Below are 19,816 nucleotides of genomic sequence, written 5' to 3'. Positions count from 1 at the left end.
TTCTTTTATTTCTTAGAATACTATGAAATGTCATGTCTTAAAACATGTTTAATTTAATTTTACTTTAATATAGGACATCCGTGTGTAATTAGATATTCTGGGGGGAATTGGAAAGAAGAGAATGCTGAAAAATAAGTGCCCTCTTTCTCCAAGAAGTTAGCAGTCACTGTTTTAACTTGTCCTGTATTAAGGCCCGTGGATTTCTTTGTTCATTTGTTTCCCAATGTAGTACATTCCCATGGGCAAGCGTACAGACCCTCACATCCAGAGAAACACCCCAGGAGAGTCGGGCACACCCACACCCATACCCCTTCGATCCACTGGCACACGCAGTGAGATGCCTTACAAAGAATGAAAGAGAACATACAACTGCACAACAGAATTTGTGGGCCACGTTATTTCTAGTGAACTTACCTGCCCATAAAATGCCACACGATAGTAGCGACCAAATAGACGCTTCTCTGAATTCACCACCTCTGCCACTTTTAGATACGACCGATGAATGTCGTAGTAGAGATCCGACAATTTCTGAAACCATAAATCGAAAGCTTTCATGAAGAAGATGCTGACATAAAAATTGGGAGTGTGTACTTTTGAAAATATTAAGAAATTTGCCAGTTTAAAATAGGATATTTTTAACTAGTTTCTAGGGGTTTCGAATACATACTTTGAAGTCTCGTTGCTTCTCAAAGACAGCAATAATGGGCTTGTTGACATCGGCGATGAGTTCATATCGCTCAGACTTCCAAAGAAACTCCACACACAGGTACAGCTGCTCCACCAGGATATTCTGCGGTTCCCCAATCAAATAAGATTTTACATGATTTACATCGTGGCTCATCCCTGAAACTTCGTTTCAAAACTGTTGCAATGACACATTCTTTTTCCTTTGTTACTGGCATTCACGACCCAGCACAGGGATAGTGGAGTCATTTGGATTCTTCCCTATCCCTTACCATCACCCCGTTAGTGCCTCAAACATGCTAATTTCAATCTATAAAATGCCTTCAGATATGTCTGGTTCTTTTCAGTCTCATTGTCACTGACTTAAATCAAACCCCTATGAACGCCACTCCCAGACCCCTGCAGTCATTTTCTAGTGAATGTTTTCCCTCTCCAATTGTTCCTCTCCAGTACTTTCTAAAACATAAATCTGATCATGAGATCTCCAGTGCCCTAAACCTTTGTGGGAACTCCAGTCTAGAAATTGCTGTCCAAACTCTCTCACACGGCATTCAATGCTGTGGCTCCATAATCTGCCACCAATCTCCCTCTCAGTGTCCTCCTCTTTCAAGACTCTGCCATGGACTTTGCGCTTTGGCCATACCACACCGCCCCACTGCATTCTTAGAATACTTTCTCCCCTCCACACTTTTGCCTGTGTTGTTGCTGCACCTGTAAGAACCTTCTCTCATTTGACACCTTCAAGTTCTATCAAATATCGTCTCAGCACAAAAATGGAGAAATTTTATTTATGTCCCATTCATCCTCAGTCCAACCACTGTCATGTAAAAAATTTTTCCCTTTTCAATTGCAACCATATATGATGCCTAGATTTATAGTTCCTGGGCATCTATTTTTGACTGGCCACACCCTGCCCTGAAGAAATCTGTCTTTCTCAAGATTCTAAATTCTTCGACAATAGGCATTATGCTATATTTATGTTTCCCAGCTCTTAACTCAATGCCTCACATATATGAGTGGTTTAATAAATATTACACGGAATCAAATTATATAAGCTCTAAAACAAACGCATGAAATTACTGGAATGTTTTCAACAGTGCCTTTTAAGAAAAGGTTCTTAAACATTGTTTGAAATAGTTAATATAATTATGTAATTGCATTTACTCTGTTTAGTTGCAATAAATACTAAATTAAGGTAGAACCACAGGTGAAACTTTATTAAAATCCATCCCCAAATTTGTGTACTGTATCCCTTTTCCACCTATGTAATATTAAGATTTTAAAAAGTTAGCTTATGAAATATTTTATTTACTTGATGAGGGGAGTTCTATTTTCTTTATCAGAATTGTTGCTAAGTAATTCTTAGTAAAAAGCATCTTCTTTTTACTAATGAAAAATAACTATGGTTTGCATATCAGAAGGTTTTCTGCAGAAAATAGTGAGCCTTTTTGTTCAACTGCATTTGTAAATAAACTTGCTAATGCATTAAGAGAAAAAAGCTGTGGCTAGCTGGTAAAATTTTTAGCATCCTTTGCCACCTTTACCAAAATACCAGAGACTGTATATCTTATAGAAGAGCTGATCGTATACATTTGAGTTCATCTTACAGAAGCAAAGCTCAGCATAAATTTTCATTGAGAATTATGCTTCATCAACGGAATCTGATTTCTATTAATCTTGGCTTAATTTTAGCTTGATTTTTATTTTGACTATGTTATATTATAGAGTAGCTTTATCTGACTTCTGAATAAGCTTGTTTCCCCTTATTTAGCTTAATGTTGCAATTCAATGTATTTTTTACTTAGTTACTGTACATTAGATTATTTTAGTCCAACCTCATTGTATGGTGTATCTTGCATTCCCGAGTCCTCTTTCATTGCTCCTTCTTCTTTAATGTTTGGTGTGATGCTCAGAAAAGCTGGCCATCCCATGGAGAACATGCCTTGGGAGGACCAAGGAGAATAAAACATTATTATTTGAGCCAAATTTTGCTTAGATTAGATAACGCCATTCTTCATGAGGTTACAAAAGGCAGCATTATAAAGATCACACAATCAACATGAGGTTACAAATGGTAGTATTGTAAAGCTCGCACGACGAACAAGATGGTTAGATTATGACTACTGATTAATACTCTCTGCCAGGCAACCAATATTCCCCTTTTTGTGACTTTTGTATCATTTTCAGGTAACACATTTTTTATAAAGAGCTAGCATGGGATTATGGACAGAACATAGGATTTGTAGGTAGACGTAACTCTGATGTTTTGGTTTAATGAACCTCTCTGAGACTGTCTCCCTCTCTTGTTAAGCTAGAGACATTAATATCTATCTCAAAGGATGTTGAAAGGATTCACAACATTAAGATTTGAGAAAACACCTGGTATAGTCAGTGCATTATGAAGGCAATGCTCAATCCTTGCTATTTTTACTCTTTTGCATTATCTAGAAGTTTTCTCAAATTTTCTTGGTATCGTAGCCACCAAGATTAACAAAGGCCTGCCTCTACAGATCTATGTGAAAACAGTTGATAAAGGTCAATGTTCCTAGAGGAGGGATCAGGTCTGAATGGTGGGGAATGTGAGTGGCCAAGCACAGCCCAGTCCTTGAACTCTGGTTCCACCACAAGCTAACCACCAGATCTGGGGCAGGTTATTCAGCTTCTCTTGGTTTTCTTACCTATAACCAGGAGGTGATTATAGCACCTAGCTCATAGACTTGTAATTGGCAACTAATGAGGATGTCGCTGGCACAGGGCTTAGTGCAGTGCCTTCTACAAAGCAAATGCTTTTTAAGTTATAGCTAATACTTTGTGAAATGTTTCCATTTTTAATAATCAGCTCATTTGCTATATAACTAAATAATTAGTTATAATTAGTTAAAAATATAATAAATATTGTGATCTAATGCTTGCTTATAACAAAGTCTACTTTTTATAATATTCCTTTGTTAATTAAACAAGTATTAAAATATATAAGAATTGATTGTAGGAGGAAAAGTCACAATATACTCATGGAAGGATGATGATCACTTATTAGTACAACTGAGGCAGCTCCACTTTCTAGAGTCGCCTATATTCATGATATTCTTATGGGCACATTGTAGGGAAAGGATAGTTTACTCCTCTGACTAAGAAATATCATAATATAAAAGCATACTAAGGGCTTCAAATGTATGCCAATGACCTTTAGATATATGCTGATGGATATGAATACATGATAATGCATCATAAATTATCACTTTCCCTATTTTAAAGTTTACTAAATAAATATATCCCTTTCTCAATGGGTATATTATATTCTGATATCACCTTAGGTCTAAAATTGGGCATTTACAATTTTTGAATATTAAAGATTCACACAATTTTTTGGGAAATAAGTTTCCCCAAGTTCTCAAACTGGTATCTGGTTTTTATCAGTTTTCTTAAATTCATTTTTAGTTAGAATTTGAAATAGTTTTCATGGAACTTCATGATTGATATTTGATTGTGATAAAAAATAGATGGGAAGGGAGGGGATGTTAAATAAGGCAATGATGTTTTTGATGGCTTGCATATCAACAGAAAGCTAAACAGGAAATGTGAAACTAAACGAGAAGACCCCTGTATTTTAGGGTGTACGTAAGCCATGGTGCCAGATCTGGCCTCTTCTCCAAGGTCCTCAAACTAGTGACCCCATTTTCTCACAGTTTACTTTGGTCATTTGATTCAAATGTCTTACTGGCAAAATCCACGGAGACCTTTCGGGAAATACACACATATTTAAAAGAATAAGGGATAAATTATGTTTCTGAAATATTGTAACTAAAGTCAATTTACATTTTATTTAGGAAATTTGATTTTAACATCTAAAAATATACTTCTGTTCCTACACTGAGTTTTCCACTGCACTTGGAAAGTTTAGCTAGTGTTATGAAATAGATTGCACAAACTGGGTTTGAACAAGTTTTTTATAAGAGAATATAGATTAAATGTGTTAACTACATCACCATTTTATTTTTACAAAGGGTAACTAGTCAATGTTACAAAATATTTTTTTATCAGACATTAAAGATGGAATATTTTTAAAGGAAATCCATACTGTAAATTATATGTTATAAAGTGTCAGAGTTCAGTTTATACTTTTAAAAAATGAAATGGAACATGTAGATTATAAAGTCCTACATATATAGTATATGTATATGTTTCCAGTTTTGCACCTCTTATTTTGAATACACAGTTTTATTACATTTACAAATTAAAATAGATTCTTCTTGCAATTTAAAACAATTTATCAATTTCACAATAAAATCCCATTGGCAGACTAGCATGCCAATTGGTAGCTAAATATAGCCATAACTCATAAACCCAAATGTTTAATAACACACAGTTCTATTTGCAGAGAACTTTTCAGTAATCTAAACTTTGTAAATTTTGGGTGGGATTTCTGAATGGCAGAAGCTTATGGTTTTTGCAGAGTAAGTTATATAGGCCTGAGATAGGTTTTGCTCCTAAGAATACATTTAAGACGATTTTGTTGAAGTAAAATTTAAGCAGCAACTTGATTTCCTTTGCACCGGGGGTAAATGAGCACAGTTAGATCACTCACTTCCTCCACCAGGAGTTGTTAGTAATGGATTGCTATCACAGGGGTGAGTATCCTCCGAGAGCAGGGATGGTGCGCAAATCTTTTCCATTTTCCAGTAACCTATGGTAGTGCAAGATGAGGTTAGGACATTGCTACATGTTTGTGTTAATACAAGCTTATGAAACTACAGATCATTCACCAATGAGGCATTCTCGTTCTGAACTAAGAAGCTGACCACCCAGTTAGCCTTGCTGTACATTAAATATGCTAATGGACCGGGTGCAGTGGCTTGCACCTGTTACTCTGAGAGGCTGACGTGAGAGGATCTCTCGAGCCCAGGAGTTCAAGACCAGCCTGGGCAACATGGTGAGACCTTGTCTCAGAAAAACAACAACAAAAAAATGCTAATGTTATGATAGAGTTAAGATTTTAAAGTACAACATAATTAGAAATATCTGTGAAAGTGATGATTACTTAATAAAACATAACAGAGAATAATAAAATCTAAAATTAATAAGTTAACTTTATGTTAAGTTTCAACATGTTTATTTCTGGACATTTTTCCCCCTGCAGGTGGTCATCTTACCCTTTCTTTTCAGATATTCTGCGATCAGGGCAGCTATATGGATGTAACACATGGCAGCCTGTAACAGGAAAGAAAACAAAGAGGTTCAAAGGGTGGATTTTAATCTATTCAGGACTAACCTTCCAAGGCAAGACATGTATGACACGTTATGTAGAAGAATCCTTTGTAATAATAGAACTGAAAATGAAGATCAACTTGATTTCCAAAAAATCACCGTCAACAATAAAATTAGTATTTGGGCTTTTTTATTTGTTTGTTTCTCTGTTGTTGTTGTAGTCTGGAGATGATGAATGAGCTGGTCTGAAGAATTTTCCCATAGAATTATCTTCCTCGTTTCCACAGGTCTCTTTTCTCATTAAAACTATAAACACTAGTATCTAGATCTAAATTGGAAATGAAAATAATCTACCTTCTAACTTTTTCTCCCTCTAGGAACGGCCCCTCTTTGAATTTCTCTTTATTGTCTTTAAAATGGTTGCCTTACACGTTAGCACTCGATTAAATCGTGTGACCTGAAGTTAACACGTATGCTTCCCCCAAACCAGATAATATGGGTGATATTTTATATTTCCCTAACATCTCTTATAAAGCCTTGAACACTGCTGAACACATATTAAAACTTGACGATTCCAAATGACTTCAAGCTTTTTCCTTTTGAGGTTTTATGGAGGGATTTCATCATTTCCAGGGCAGTCCAAGGGAGCTGGAGTTTCTCATTCTTGTCCTCACTAAATTGCTGCCAAGCCAGGCTTCTGGTTTTTATTCCAGAGTTTCTGATTACCACATGCATTTAGAAGAGCTTCAGAGTTTAGGACTATCCTAGACAAATTAATCTCTTCCCAAAAGAGACATAATTCTGGAATAGAGCAGAACTTCCCCATTTGGTACTCAGAGGCCCTTGAGTGCTGTGAACTGCTGCATATAATCTACCCAGTGTTTAAACTGACATAAAAAAGTTAAATATTGATTTATAATCTTCACACAGTGGACTCTCCTCACGTGGTGCTAAGGAGTGTTAATTTTTCCATGGCCAGTTCAGACCAGCTGCAAATGATGACTGATGAACCCTGCCGGAGTTTACTCACCACGGTGGCAAGCTTCCCTGCTCAACTCCAGTTGCAGGGACACAGAACATTAATTTATATGACTCTTAATTTCCAGACACCCTTACCACCCTCTTCCTTAGCCCCAGGTTTTTAGCATTCGGCTCTGCCTTGCATTTCATACAACTGCAGTTGCCTCCACCTACTCTGGCCTTTATTTAATGTCATTTACTTGGAGTCAGGTATCCTTGAATCCTATGTGCAAATTTCTCATACATGATATATAATTGAGTCATGTTTAGATTAGTGGAAAAATATGGTACCATTTTATAATTCATGCTGTAAATGAAGATTTAATTGCTCTGATAAAGGACACAATGCAGATGGTGAATGAGTCGCTGCTAATCACCTCGGATAAGTCGCCATTTCTTGCGTGAATCTTGGCCATGCTTTCCAGCCAGGTCCTCCGCAGCTCGGGAGTGCTGGCGTAGGAGTTTGCCAGGCTGTACTGGAGATCCACCAGCATCTCGGGGTCCTTCTCATGCTCCTTCATCTGAGCCGTGGCCATCAAAACAGTCCTTATGCGTTTAGTCAGGTCTTTGACTTCTGCTGGGAAATTGCTGTTCTTTGGAAAAGAGAGAGCCTGGGTCATTATCGGTTTATAATTAGTAAGTTAACTTATGTCGAGTTATGCTATTAATTACGGCTTGGTGTCACAGTTTGGTGCATCCTATATATTGTTCATAAACGTATGCATTCTACATATGCACATTCTATGTATTGTGATTGTGGTCATACACATTTGAATAGAAACATTGCGGCAGGCTCTATTCTTTTGTCTTCTGCCTACTTTCTTCTAGTAAAACATCCTGATTGTCCTTGAGATCTTCTCCTTCCTGACTCTAGTTCATGGGATTTAAATGGACATGACACTGGCCTGGCCAGTGACATTCTTTGATCCCCCAGGCCACAATGATTGGTTTGGGGATGAGCATATGATACAAGCTTGGATCAAAGAGACTTAGTTCTAGGACTTTAACATGAATGATCAAACCAGGTGATTTTTCTATTCATAAGATAGTACCAGGGTCCTTAGAATTTCTGAGAGCAAGGCCATGGGCAGAGCCTACCTGTAAAGGAAGTAAACAAAGAGGAAAGTGGAACTGAGAAATGGAGAGAGAGGCAAAGTAGCGGCGTTAGAGGGAGGATATCTGAAAGCATTATTTTAATCCCTGGGTCTAGCCATGATGGAACCCTGGCCTTAGCCTTGGACTTTGCAGCATAATGACTGAAGGAGAAGTCTTCAGAAAGGGCTAAAAGAAAGATGGATAGATTTTCCCAAAAATGGGGTTATGGGTGAATCCCTGTATATCTGGATATTTATGGTAAATCTTCTTGGTATATACCATTCAACCACACATCTTGAAAATTCCACTCAATAGATCATACGCTGAAAGTGTCAGAGATGATTTAAATTCAAACAAGCACACTCAGTATCAGTGCTCAAAGTCTCCACAAAATACAGAATTCATATAATTTTTATGATTTTTATATCTCCCAAAAAGAATCCATTTTGGTTCATTCCTAATTCTTCAGAAAAAGCCCACAAAGCATTTCTTACTTTCATTTGCTTGTCTCCATTGGCAAAATTATTGGTGATTGCGAGGGAATGCTGGAACCGAGGGCCCCCAATCCCAGCATCGGCTATTAACTGGCTGACAGCCTTGATGAGCTGGAAGAGAAAAGAAAAATGAACCCCCAAAAGCAAAATAAGAAATGGCATTTTTAAAGAAATCCACTGGATTGTATGAATGTATCATAAATATCTCCCTGTAGGTCCGATTAACGATGTCTTTATGTATTAAATCTTCACAGGCCATGTAATTCAGGATGTTTCCTATCATCCTAAATACCTAAGAAAAGCTACAGGAATCTTGGAATCTTGGGATGCCTTGAAGAAAGAGACTTATGTGCTTGGAATTTGGGGGGTTTGGCCTCCTAGAGGTGGCCGTGGTTTCCTGAGTTACCTGTCCTAGTCCCTGGCAGAAGATAGGAAGGTGTGAGTGGAAATTGGGCTGTGCTGACTCCTGCCCGCTGTGCTCCTGTTGCACACCAGGACTGCGTGCGCCGGGCATGTGGATGGAGGAACGTGGGCGAGGACTTGGTAACTGGCTGCCCTGGGGACAGGCGGCTTTAATCACTGCCGAAACAGATCAGTGGCTTTAACAACAGCGTGAACGAAAACTGGCAGCACTTACTTGTAAGTGTGACCGGACAATTGACTTCTGCTTGTTAAATTCAAAATTCTTCCTCATGAAAAAGTACAGAAGCGCTGAGGCTTCCGTCTGAGTTGACCGTGACCTGTGGTTACAGCATTTCAGGACTTCGTAGCAGAATGAGCCACAGAGGTCGGCAGGCCCCTGGAAGAACGCCGAGGGAAACTGCAGAAATGGAAGGACAGGTGAAACGAGCCGCATTCCTTCATTTTGCTCTGACCATTCTCATACTTTAAAATTCTCTAGAATGAAATCCATCTTCTTCTTCTTCTTTTTTTTTTTAACCTAGTGTTTTTTTTTTCCATTTGCAAGTGAGGATATGATTTTATTTATTAAAGTTTATATTAGTATTTCTCTTTTCTTCCTAGAAACAATTATTCACTACATTGCAAGTATCCCTTGTTATCAATAATTGATGACGACCCAAAAATCACTGAGTGAGAGCTCCGAAATGTGCTCAATTCACCTGACATTGCTATCATCACAAGTGTGACTTGCAGGTGTTCTCAAAGGTGGTGGCTGTATCCACTGTAATGTGGAACCTTTAGCTTGGCCTGGACGGATATGGCAGAGGAGGATGTGCATTTTACATTACTCTATGCCATAAATACTGAGAACTCAAAGAATTGGTGACTAGATGCTAATTTTATTCTCTTTGGGTGTCTAAGCAGACAGACTGTCAAGGCTGTAATCTCATTTTGAGACCAGGAACCAATATCTAATAAAACCAAAATTGAAAAAAGCAAACCTTCTCTCCACATTAAGAGATACAAGGCAAGGATTACTACGTGTTTGATGTCACCCCTGCTGGAGCTTTCAGTGGAAACGGGCGGGTCCTTACCTTGCATACAAACAGTCTCAAGGAGGCAAACACGTGCTTCAGTGCTGTGGCCGACTGGTTGACTTGGAAAAAGAGCATGTAGGTATCAAAGACCCTTTTCATCAATGAATTTTGACAGTCAGATTGCTGGAGTTGTCTCTGGAAATTCAGCACAGATGTTATTTAGGATAAATGAAAGACCACTTGCATTCTTTCAAAAAATATTTATTGTGAACCTACCATATGGCAGGCACAATTCTGGGTGCTGGAAATAAAGTATTGAATATGAAGACACAGTTCATATTCCCAGTGAAACCTACACAGCAGTGATTGAAAAAATATGACTAAATAAAATACAATAGGATGATGTGATAGAAAGTAATTGCTTTTGGGGGAGGATTACTTTCATAGGGTGGTCAGCAAAGACCTCTCTAATGGATGAGTTGACACATGAGCTGAAGGAGCCTGCCCTGGAGAGATCTGGGACGATTGTCCCTGGAGGGGGAAACAGCTCCTACAAGGGCCTTGAGTTGGAGAGAAGATTGTGAGTTCAGGGTTGCAAAAAAAGAACAGAGCAGCTGGTGCATAGTGAGTGGGATGGGGTCAGGAGAGAGATGGGAAATGAAGTCAGATATAGGCAGGTCCTTGTAGGTATTGGTAAAGCCTTTAAAAATGTATGAGATTCAAGTGACATTTCCACTGAGCAATAAAGAATCAAAATAGAGTTTTTGCTTTCTCTACCAGCATGCTGACATTTCAGCTGAAAGCAGGGCTTTCTTGGTGTAATCATGCTGTTGGGTGTAGAGACTTTATTCAGTGGATCCAACTTTTCCTGGCTCAACCCTTAATGTTCTAGCCTGGGTCTGTAAGTTCATTCGGTTGAGCTGCAAATGTTTTGAATAGTTTTTTGAAGGGTAATTGACACACAATAAATTGCACATATTCACAGCATACAATTTGATAAGTTTGACCCTGCTGTAGATCCATGAAACTATCACCACAATTGAGATAATGAACACATCCATCACTCCCAAAAGTTTTTAAATACCTCCTTGTAATCCTTTCCTCCATATCCCTAAGCAACCACTGATTGGCTTTCTGTTTCTATAGTTTGTATTTTCTAAAATTTTATATAAATGGAATAATAAAATATATAGTCTTTTTTTTTGTTTGGCTTCTTGAGATTTATCCATGTTGTAGCATGTATTAGTGGTTTATTCCTTTTTACTGCTCAGTAGTATTTTTTTGTATGGATATAAGACAAATTGAAAAAAATTCATGTATATTTGGGTTGTTTTCGGTTTTTTACTATTGAAAATAAAGCTACTGTGCATATTTGCCTATGAAGCTTGGTGTGGATATATTTTCGTCTCTTCTGGGTAAATGCCGAGTATTGGAAAGGCTGGTCTTAAGATAAGTGTATGATTAACTTTTTCAGAAACTGTCATATTGGTTTCCACAGTGCTTTGACCATTTTGCATTCCCACCATCGGTGAATAAAAGTTCTAGTTTCTCCACATCCTTGCTTGCCAAAACTTGGTATGGTCAGTCTATTTAATTTTAGTCATTCTAATAGGTATGTAATGAGATCACTTCATCAAAGATACACACATGGCAAATAAGCACACAAAAAGATGCTCAACATTATTAGTTTTTTGGACCTAGTTGTAAATTTAATACATAGCACAATTTGTCTCTCCCTTTTCTATTGAAAAAGTACAGAGTCCCAGTCTCACTCAGCCCAGCTTGCCTGACAGCAATACAAGAGAAATTAAAAATGTAGACTGTATTTGACAATTGTGAAATACATGTGTGCACATCAAACAATTGCTAGTTAACTTGTGATAAAATCTGAATTTCATCTTTAACATGTTTTCCACTCACACTTAAGTTGATTTATGTAAGGTTAACTGATTTTATAAATCATTTAAAAAAACATATTCTTAACTTTACATAACTTTTTTACCTCCCATGTTATAATTTTGCAAAAACTGTTATGATCCTATTACCTGGTGAATCTGAGTAAAGAGGGACAGCAGGTCTAGAATAGTGAGGCAAACCTCTGTAGCTATATTGGCCTCAGTGTCCACATGGTGTACGATGTCGATTTCATTGGAGCTGCCTACAAAATACAAAGTAAGACATACATAAATGCCTCAGACAATTCTTTGTACCCTATAAAGGATTTACTTCTATTACAATATATTGAGCATTTACTGGTATTTTGATTAATAATTTATTAAACCAAAGTGCTTTTGTTTGTTCCATTTCCTTATTGGCTGAATTAAAAACACTAGGCTGAGTTTTTAGTGTGTGTGCCCTTTGCATAGGTCAGCTGTAGAGTTTCCATTCTTTCTTTCTTTTTTCCCTTTAATTCAGCCATCGATAGGGTCATATTTCTTCCATAATCAGGCTATTTCAAGTTCTACGCTTCCAGGCTAATAGACCAAATGCACAGTCTCGGTGGACAGTCTTTGCACCCCCTCAGAAAGGCACCAAGTGTATTTATAGGTTAAGGCATATACCTTCAAACAAGTGACTGTAGGCCACGTGACCACAATTGCTAACAACTACATACTACAAAACATAGGTCTTCATTTTTTTCTCATTCACAAACTGGGATGTGTGCATCTCTGGATTCAAGATGTCACCTTTATTGCTCTGGGACAGGGACAACTTTATCCTCTTCTTACAGAATGAACAGTAATAACCCGGTTGAGAGAAGCCCCAATAACCCACACAATACCAAAAGTCACTTGTTCCCAGGGAAGCTACGCTAAGCATATGATATTGAGAGTTTTGCCTTTCCCCACAAGGAAGGGCATTACATTTTTTTTAATCACTCCCCAGTGATCCTTTCCTCTAAGAACCATCCCGGGGACTACAGCAAACCTTAGGAGCAGTGGTTGCACTGCATGACAACATTCCTCACCTTTCTCAAACACTGCAATGCCTTCATGTCCTACTCACACCTAGAGAAAAACCAGTAACCCACCTTGTTCCTGTTATCTCTGGTTTACTTACTGGTCATGGTATTGTCCAACATTTGTAAGAGTTTGGGGTTAGAAAGTGCATTTTTGCCTCGAATTATAGGTAAAGTTTGTGATCTGTGCTGCTTCTGACCTTCATGACTGGAAGCAGTGTGCATCCTGAAAATTAAATGAGAAACGTGGTTAAACATTTGGGGATGTTACATCCAAATGTTCTAGATTGAGGCAAATATTTTAAAAAAACTGGAACAGAGACTTTTTATTAAAAATATTAAATATAGGCAACAAGATGAAAGGGACTTTTTAAAGTACTTTCAGAGAAATTTTATTTAAGCCAAAATAGGGTTCAGAAGGATAATATATAGAATAACAAATTTTCAAATTAAATCTATTCAAGTATATTCATTATTATTTAATGAAATCATGGGATACCATGAATATGAAATTGGCTATTGGCTGATCAGAAAGGCACAGAAAGGCAGACATTGAAAAGTATAATACTGTATAGCTCAGATGCATTAAATTATCTTTAAAGAGGTAAAGCATAAAATCTGGTCTAAAACACCTCTTGCTTTCCTATGTCTTTGTATTTGGAAATCCCTAATGATTTATCATTTTGTTTGTGTTATGCTCACAGGGGGGCTGGCAGGTGATCATTGTGGGGGGGCAGGTAGTTAGGGGTCCTCTATGCTTCCGGCTGCTACTCCCGAAGGACGGTAACAATGGTCTGCCATGATTCATTCAACACCTCATGGCACTTCCAGCTGGGAAATGAGCCAGTGTTATTATGGAAGTAGGGACACTTCCTGTTTCCGGCTTTATCATTTGACCCAGGAAATATGTTGATAATTCTTGGGCTATCGGCTGTCATAGAAACTATTCATAAAAACACTTCTGTGAGGGAAGCAGGCAATAGAAAATGTCCTCAAGTGTTAAGCCTAAAAAACAGGCAATGGTATTCTTCTTATCACACTTTTCAAGGGTTATTTGGTTCTGGCTCTATCAGAGGATCCGGAGGGGGAGGGTTGAGGCCCAGGAGATTTGACTTTGGCTTTCCATAGCCAGGGGAGCCTAGGCCATTCCTGAAACTAGAGGGAATAATGAGTCTGGGGTGTATGGCTTGGAGCTTCAGGACTGGTTTACTTTCTGTGGAGGAGAAGCCCTGGTTTCTAGTAGGCAAGGACTTGTCCAGACATTTCAGGAGGAAACGAAAATCTAACCCACCAAACATTGAGAGAACTACAGTGACCTCACGTGGTTACTATTATTGCTAAACATGAAAATTAATTTTGCACTGTTCTCTATTCTACTACCATTTGTAAAACACATCCATTACATTTTTTTTTTCACTTACTTTTTCACAAAAGGGCAATTTCAAAGGGTCCCCATGGATGGAGGCAGAATTTATTCTATGATTTATTGGCCATAAACCACTTTCATATTTCTTTCTAAAACTCTTTTTAAAATATTCGTATTATATATTATAATGATACCTCTGGGAAGAATAAATCAAACTGGGGAAAATTTTAATAAAGAATTCTTATTTACTAGACCCAGAGGAGCTCTGAGGTAGGATTGCAGGGCAAATGTTTCCTGTTGGGGAGGCTGATGAAGGATGACTCCAGGCCCCATATGCTAGTGAACTCAGTCTAATGACTAGGAAATCTAACGGGAGCATAGGGGACCATCCATGCTCCCTCATTGCCTTTCAGCTTTGAGAATATTGCTAAAATATTACAATTACTGTAAAGGATAGGGAGACATGATCCCATATTTTGGTTTGTCACTAGGAGTTGCCAAGCATTGAAAGAGGCATTTTTTGGAATTATCTCCACCTTTCAGGTTCAATTAAATGGAAATACTCATTAATGTTCACTCTATAAAGGCACTATGCTCTAAGTGCACATGAGTAAGGTATAATCCTTACCTCTTTGGTCTTTATAAACTATTGGAGTAAATAATGAAATAGCTAAGAAATTTCTTCAGATAAACATATAGTCACTTGAAATCTGCATTTTTAAAAAAATATATAAATACATATATAATAATATAATATACAAATATTATATAAATATATAATATATAAATATATTTATAAATATATAATAATATAATATATAAATATATTTATAAATATATATTTTTTATATATATAAATGTATGTGTATGTGTCTACCCCCTACAAATACATATACACACAGACACACACACACACACACACACATACACATACACACATAAAATTTTATATACCAAGCAAACGTGACATTACCATTGTGGCAAGAGACCTGATGTCTGGCAGGAAGGATTGGATCCTTTGAGAGTTCCATTGTTCTGGGTGGACTGCACAAATTTAAATGCAGCAGCAATTTTTCTGCAAGGAAAACAAGTTTTAATCACAGCTCAGCGTTTGTAATTTATATACAAAAAACGAATGGCATCTGACAAAGCAATTACTGAAGCATGAAATATTTCACATATCATTAATGAGTGAAAAATAACATCCTGTTTTTATTCTGGATATGAGAAACTGGGCTTTAGTGAAGGTGCTATGGACCTTGTTGTCTCTCATAAGAAAATGATGACACTGCAAAGTTATTCCAGATTACTTTTCTTTAGTTTACTGAAACTATTTTCTTAAATAGGTATCTTCCAATTTATAGCTATACAGATGATAGATAAATTAGTTCAGAAGATATAGGAAATGTGGTTTCTTTTAAAAATGTGTGTTTTGTGCTTTTCTCCCTAGATAAACTGTAACTATTTCTAGCTCTACCATAGGCACTGGGCAACCTTCAAACTTCTATGTCTAATGTGAAGTCAACCTAACAATCTTTATTTGCATTTTAAGATTTCTAACATATATTTATAAGTCTAACCTGATACATTAATACATGTTATGCTTTTTAAAAGACCAGATTATATTATTGGAATTTAAAATTATTACCTGATTATATTGCGTTTTCCTAGGTATCTGAAATTTTGAAGACAAACACTAAAAAGAGAAAAGAAAGTAAACATTTTAATTATTCATACCCTTTTATTTATAAAAACTGTTCACCTAAGTATATTGATGGAAAAATATTATATTTTCCTTACATATTTTATGTATCATCATTAATTTACCACATGGGCTCTTGGAATGAAAGGTGGTATAGTAAATTATTTTGAAGTTTCCAGAAAAATGTGTTATCTAATCAACTCTAAAACTTACTCCAAGATGCTGAAGAAGTCGGACACCTCTGGACTGGGTGCTCTCTGCCAGTAGGCAATCAGAGTCTCTGAAAGGAAACGCCACGTAGCATGAGACTCTTTGAAATTCAAAGTTTTTTTTTTTTTTAAATTAATTTTAAAAGTGTTCTCATTACCATCTGAAATTGTTTTCATAATGTGAAGAAAACACATAAGAAGACTCCTGGTTTCTGCTTGGTCTAACTTGTCAAATCGAAGAGTTGAGCCAATCAAAGACAAGGGTCTTGGGATCTAGGAATCAAAGAACCAATCAGGATTAGCAAGAGTAAGAGCCTCCCAATTTGTAACGATGATGATCATTAATTTTGGGAGGGATGTCATACTTTTTCACAGTTGTCGGTCTTCTCACTGCTCTTCTCATTGGTACTTGGATTGGAGTCAAGACTTGCTAAAGATGCTCTGGAGTCAGCATGGTTTACTGTAGAAATAGCTATTGATGAAAATGCTGTAAACACAAGCCACAGCACACGTATGGAAATGAGATGTATGGGTCCAAAAAAAAAAGCTCAAATGATGAACTAAAAAGATGTTGATTGTTGAGGTGACAGCAGTGTTGTGATAGGTCAACATCATAAGAGTCTGGAATTGGCATGAAAGATATGCAACATTTTAAGTATATTAAAATGGCCATTAAGGACTTAAAATTTGGACCATTATAAATAGAAATAAATAAAGTAAAGCTTGTTTGATTTATTAAATGGCTTTTAAAGAAAGATAGCTCTCATTTTAAAAAATGCTTTAATAAAAGTTCATAAAGATACTTTTGGGGAAGGAGCTTTCAACTTTTGACAGTTTATAAGAAATTAAAATGCCATTTCCAAAATAGTTCTTAAAAATCATCTTTGAAGTTGAAAGCTATTATATCTTAAAAGGCAATGAAAATTAAAGACCATTTCCAGAATGTAGCAATTTGATAACATCTGAGTGCATTGCTTCTTAAGCCAAGTAAAAGTGCATGCCAAGTAGAAGAGGAGGTCACTGGTAGGCATTCAGAAAATATGTAAAAAGATTCTTTGGTTGTATAAATGTAGTACACTTTGTCATACAGATTACGCAAAATGAATTATGAACTGAGTAAAAAGCACAGTGGTACACAATGTAGACATGGATGAGACTTAAACACAAGCGTTCTCATATCTCAAGTACCTGCTATGGAATTTAAAACATCTTTAGAAAATGAGGTATCCACAGAGTTTGCATGTTTCATAGCCGTCTGGGTCTGAAATCCTCCATTGGTGCTTAGATCATCTCTAGACCCCTGTATTCAAAGTGTAGAAGAAGTTAATGGGAATCATGGTACTTCAACACTGTAAACCCACATATGCCTTCTTCATTATGCTTCCAATTAGATGATATTTAATTTGATATTTTATATTCCAGCACAAGTTTTCTGCTAAAGTAGGCAGTGAAAATGAATACAGTCAAAACCATACTCTTAGTCACAATTTGATTACTTATGTGATTTTTTTTTTTTGTGATGTAGAAACAATCTTTTAGACATGGACTAAGTGGCTGGAATGGTTATTGATATATTCATGAATCACATTACAGATTATACGTCATTATTATCATGGATTATCTTATGTGTATTACTAACAACTAGATTTTAAATATTTTATCGTGTGCCAGGCTCCATGATAAATGTTTTCTACTGCACAATTTAATCCTCATAGGGAGTGTGTGATGTAGGTATTTTATCCCATTTTATAAAAAAGGAAATAGAGGCTTAAAGAGGTTGGATAACGTTATCTACAGTCACCCAGATAATAACTGATACTGCTGGGATTTAAACAAAGTAAAAAAAAAAAAAAAAATTCCCAAGGCATAGCTCCTAACTTCTAGATGGCAATACCTTCCACAGTTACTGGATTTAGCAGTGTGTTAATTCGTCTGGGATTTGAACAGAGGCAGCAGATCTCAAGTGGGTTGTTGTGTAGTCACTATGATGGCCCAGTAGAGGAGGGGTTATAAATAGGCTACGCTGGGGCTGCGATGATAAATAAGGCTGTTGGTATTCTGACACCAGAGGGGTATGAAGGTACTGCAGAAAGTGACGGGGAAAGGTGTATAGTGAGACTGAGGAGGGAGCCATGAATGCAACAGAGGAAGCTGTAAAGGCTGCAAAGACTTGCAAGGTGATGCAGAGAACAGAAGAAAATGAAAACAAAATGCTGAAGGATGTACCAGGTGGAAGGCTAAAGTGACTGATCTAGAACAAATGACGCTGATGTGAATATCTAGCAAAAAGTGTTGTTTAATTCCTAGTTTGCACACAGATAAGGGAAAATGGTTCTCCAGGGCAAGACTATAAAAAAGACAAATTGTTTACTAAAATAGAAATGTGAAATACTGTGCAAACTTACCTGATTAGATGTATTGACAGTAAAAGGATACAGGTCCTTCAGATAAATCCTTGGCATGTTGTCCAGAAGCATGCCGTATAGGGGCATGTACAGACTTGCAATCTGGGCCTGCTTTCTCTAGGTGAAAAGGGGCCGAGAGGAATGATTCACATAAAAATCAATAGGCTCGTTGGTTTGATGTGCGTTTAACGCAGGGAGCCATTAAGTGGTGTTTAGGGAAGGCAGGAAGGGAGATCACTTACTGGTTCTCGGTATCGATCATCAAAAGAATGCTTAGCCATTAGATTTTTGAGGACAGCTAAAGCTAAGTGCCTGATATCTTGGTCTTCCTGGAGGGCAAAGCCAACTTCTCGCAGCAGAATTCCAATTAAGAAGTGTTTGCGGCAAAATTCATTCGTGACCGAATATTCAGGCATATCTTTGTGAGGAAAGAAAAGAAATCGTGTTATTGCAAATAAAATAATTACTTTGTAATTGAGACAGATATATCCAACAACTGCTACCAACTCTCTCCAGCTCTAGGAGGGGTTCAGTAATACAGTCTTGCTACAGAGATGAGATGTGTTGTATCCTCAGGGGGCTTTCAGTAAGAGGGGGGCATACTCTGTATATACAAACACAAATGCAAATACAAACTAACATATGATGCCAGCTGTTAAATTTCACACAAATAACATGTTTACAGGATGACAGGAGTTGAGAGGAGAAAAACACATTATGTGCCTGGCAGAATCAGGAAATGTTATTGGTAGGAATATGTCGAGATGAGCCTTTGAGGATGCTTAAGCCTTTGAAGATGCAGAAATCTGTGGGAGCAGATGGAGGCAGTGGAGGGAGGACAGCAGGTTGAGAGAAGGAGGAATAGGGTTTTTGATGGCACAGGGTTCTGAAAGCACAGGTGTGAGGGGAGCACAGGTATGTTGGGGTCAATAGATACAGTGACCAAGAGAGGGTGATGAGAATTAAGGCTTAAGTGATAGTTTGGGGACAGGTAATGGAGAAATGTAAGCACAAATGCCTTTAGGTCCCTCTGCCATTTGCATTTAATTCTGTAATAAATGTTAAGACACTAACAGCTTTGAGATCAGTGGCTTGATTAGACTTGTGCTCTAGTGACTTATTAATATTGTGTTAGGATATATATGAATTAGACTCTAGGGAGATGTGGGGTGAGGGATACAATACAGGAGACTGGAGCAATGAGGAAGGGAGGGGACAAGTGATAAGACGGTGTCGGG

At 37.2% G+C, this 19,816-nt stretch overlaps 1 protein-coding gene across 6 annotated transcripts in view; it reads right to left on the bottom strand.

Annotated features, from left to right (window-relative positions):
- Positions 1–19,816, bottom strand: part of DOCK10 (dedicator of cytokinesis 10) — a 251,705-nt gene that overhangs the window by 17,972 nt on the left and 213,917 nt on the right. For 3 of the 6 annotated variants that reach the window (XM_069466706.1, XM_069466686.1, XM_069466715.1), the window contains exons 32-50: positions 18,821–18,996; positions 18,579–18,695; positions 17,362–17,473; positions 16,539–16,660; positions 16,332–16,446; positions 16,178–16,244; positions 15,911–15,958; positions 15,236–15,337; positions 12,998–13,122; positions 11,983–12,095; positions 9,995–10,132; positions 9,136–9,318; positions 8,499–8,609; positions 7,287–7,502; positions 5,835–5,892; positions 5,270–5,368; positions 2,520–2,626; positions 668–790; positions 415–528 (exon numbers count right to left, since the gene is read on the bottom strand). In XM_069466706.1, the coding sequence (XP_069322807.1) occupies positions 415–528; positions 668–790; positions 2,520–2,626; positions 5,270–5,368; positions 5,835–5,892; positions 7,287–7,502; positions 8,499–8,609; positions 9,136–9,318; positions 9,995–10,132; positions 11,983–12,095; positions 12,998–13,122; positions 15,236–15,337; positions 15,911–15,958; positions 16,178–16,244; positions 16,332–16,446; positions 16,539–16,660; positions 17,362–17,473; positions 18,579–18,695; positions 18,821–18,996 (2,246 nt within the window). Of the gene's footprint in view, positions 1–414; positions 529–667; positions 791–2,519; positions 2,627–5,269; positions 5,369–5,834; positions 5,893–7,286; positions 7,503–8,498; positions 8,610–9,135; positions 9,319–9,994; positions 10,133–11,982; positions 12,096–12,993; positions 13,123–15,235; positions 15,338–15,910; positions 15,959–16,177; positions 16,245–16,331; positions 16,447–16,538; positions 16,661–17,361; positions 17,474–18,578; positions 18,696–18,820; positions 18,997–19,816 lie in introns of all 6 variants that reach the window. The other 3 variants (XM_069466724.1, XM_069466695.1, XM_069466733.1) reach the window with 1 other exon arrangement.

This window comes from Eulemur rufifrons, chromosome 1 (assembly GCF_041146395.1).
Source record: "Eulemur rufifrons isolate Redbay chromosome 1, OSU_ERuf_1, whole genome shotgun sequence".
NCBI lineage: Eukaryota > Metazoa > Chordata > Mammalia > Primates > Lemuridae > Eulemur > Eulemur rufifrons.
This window is presented reverse-complemented; position numbering and strand designations above follow the sequence as displayed.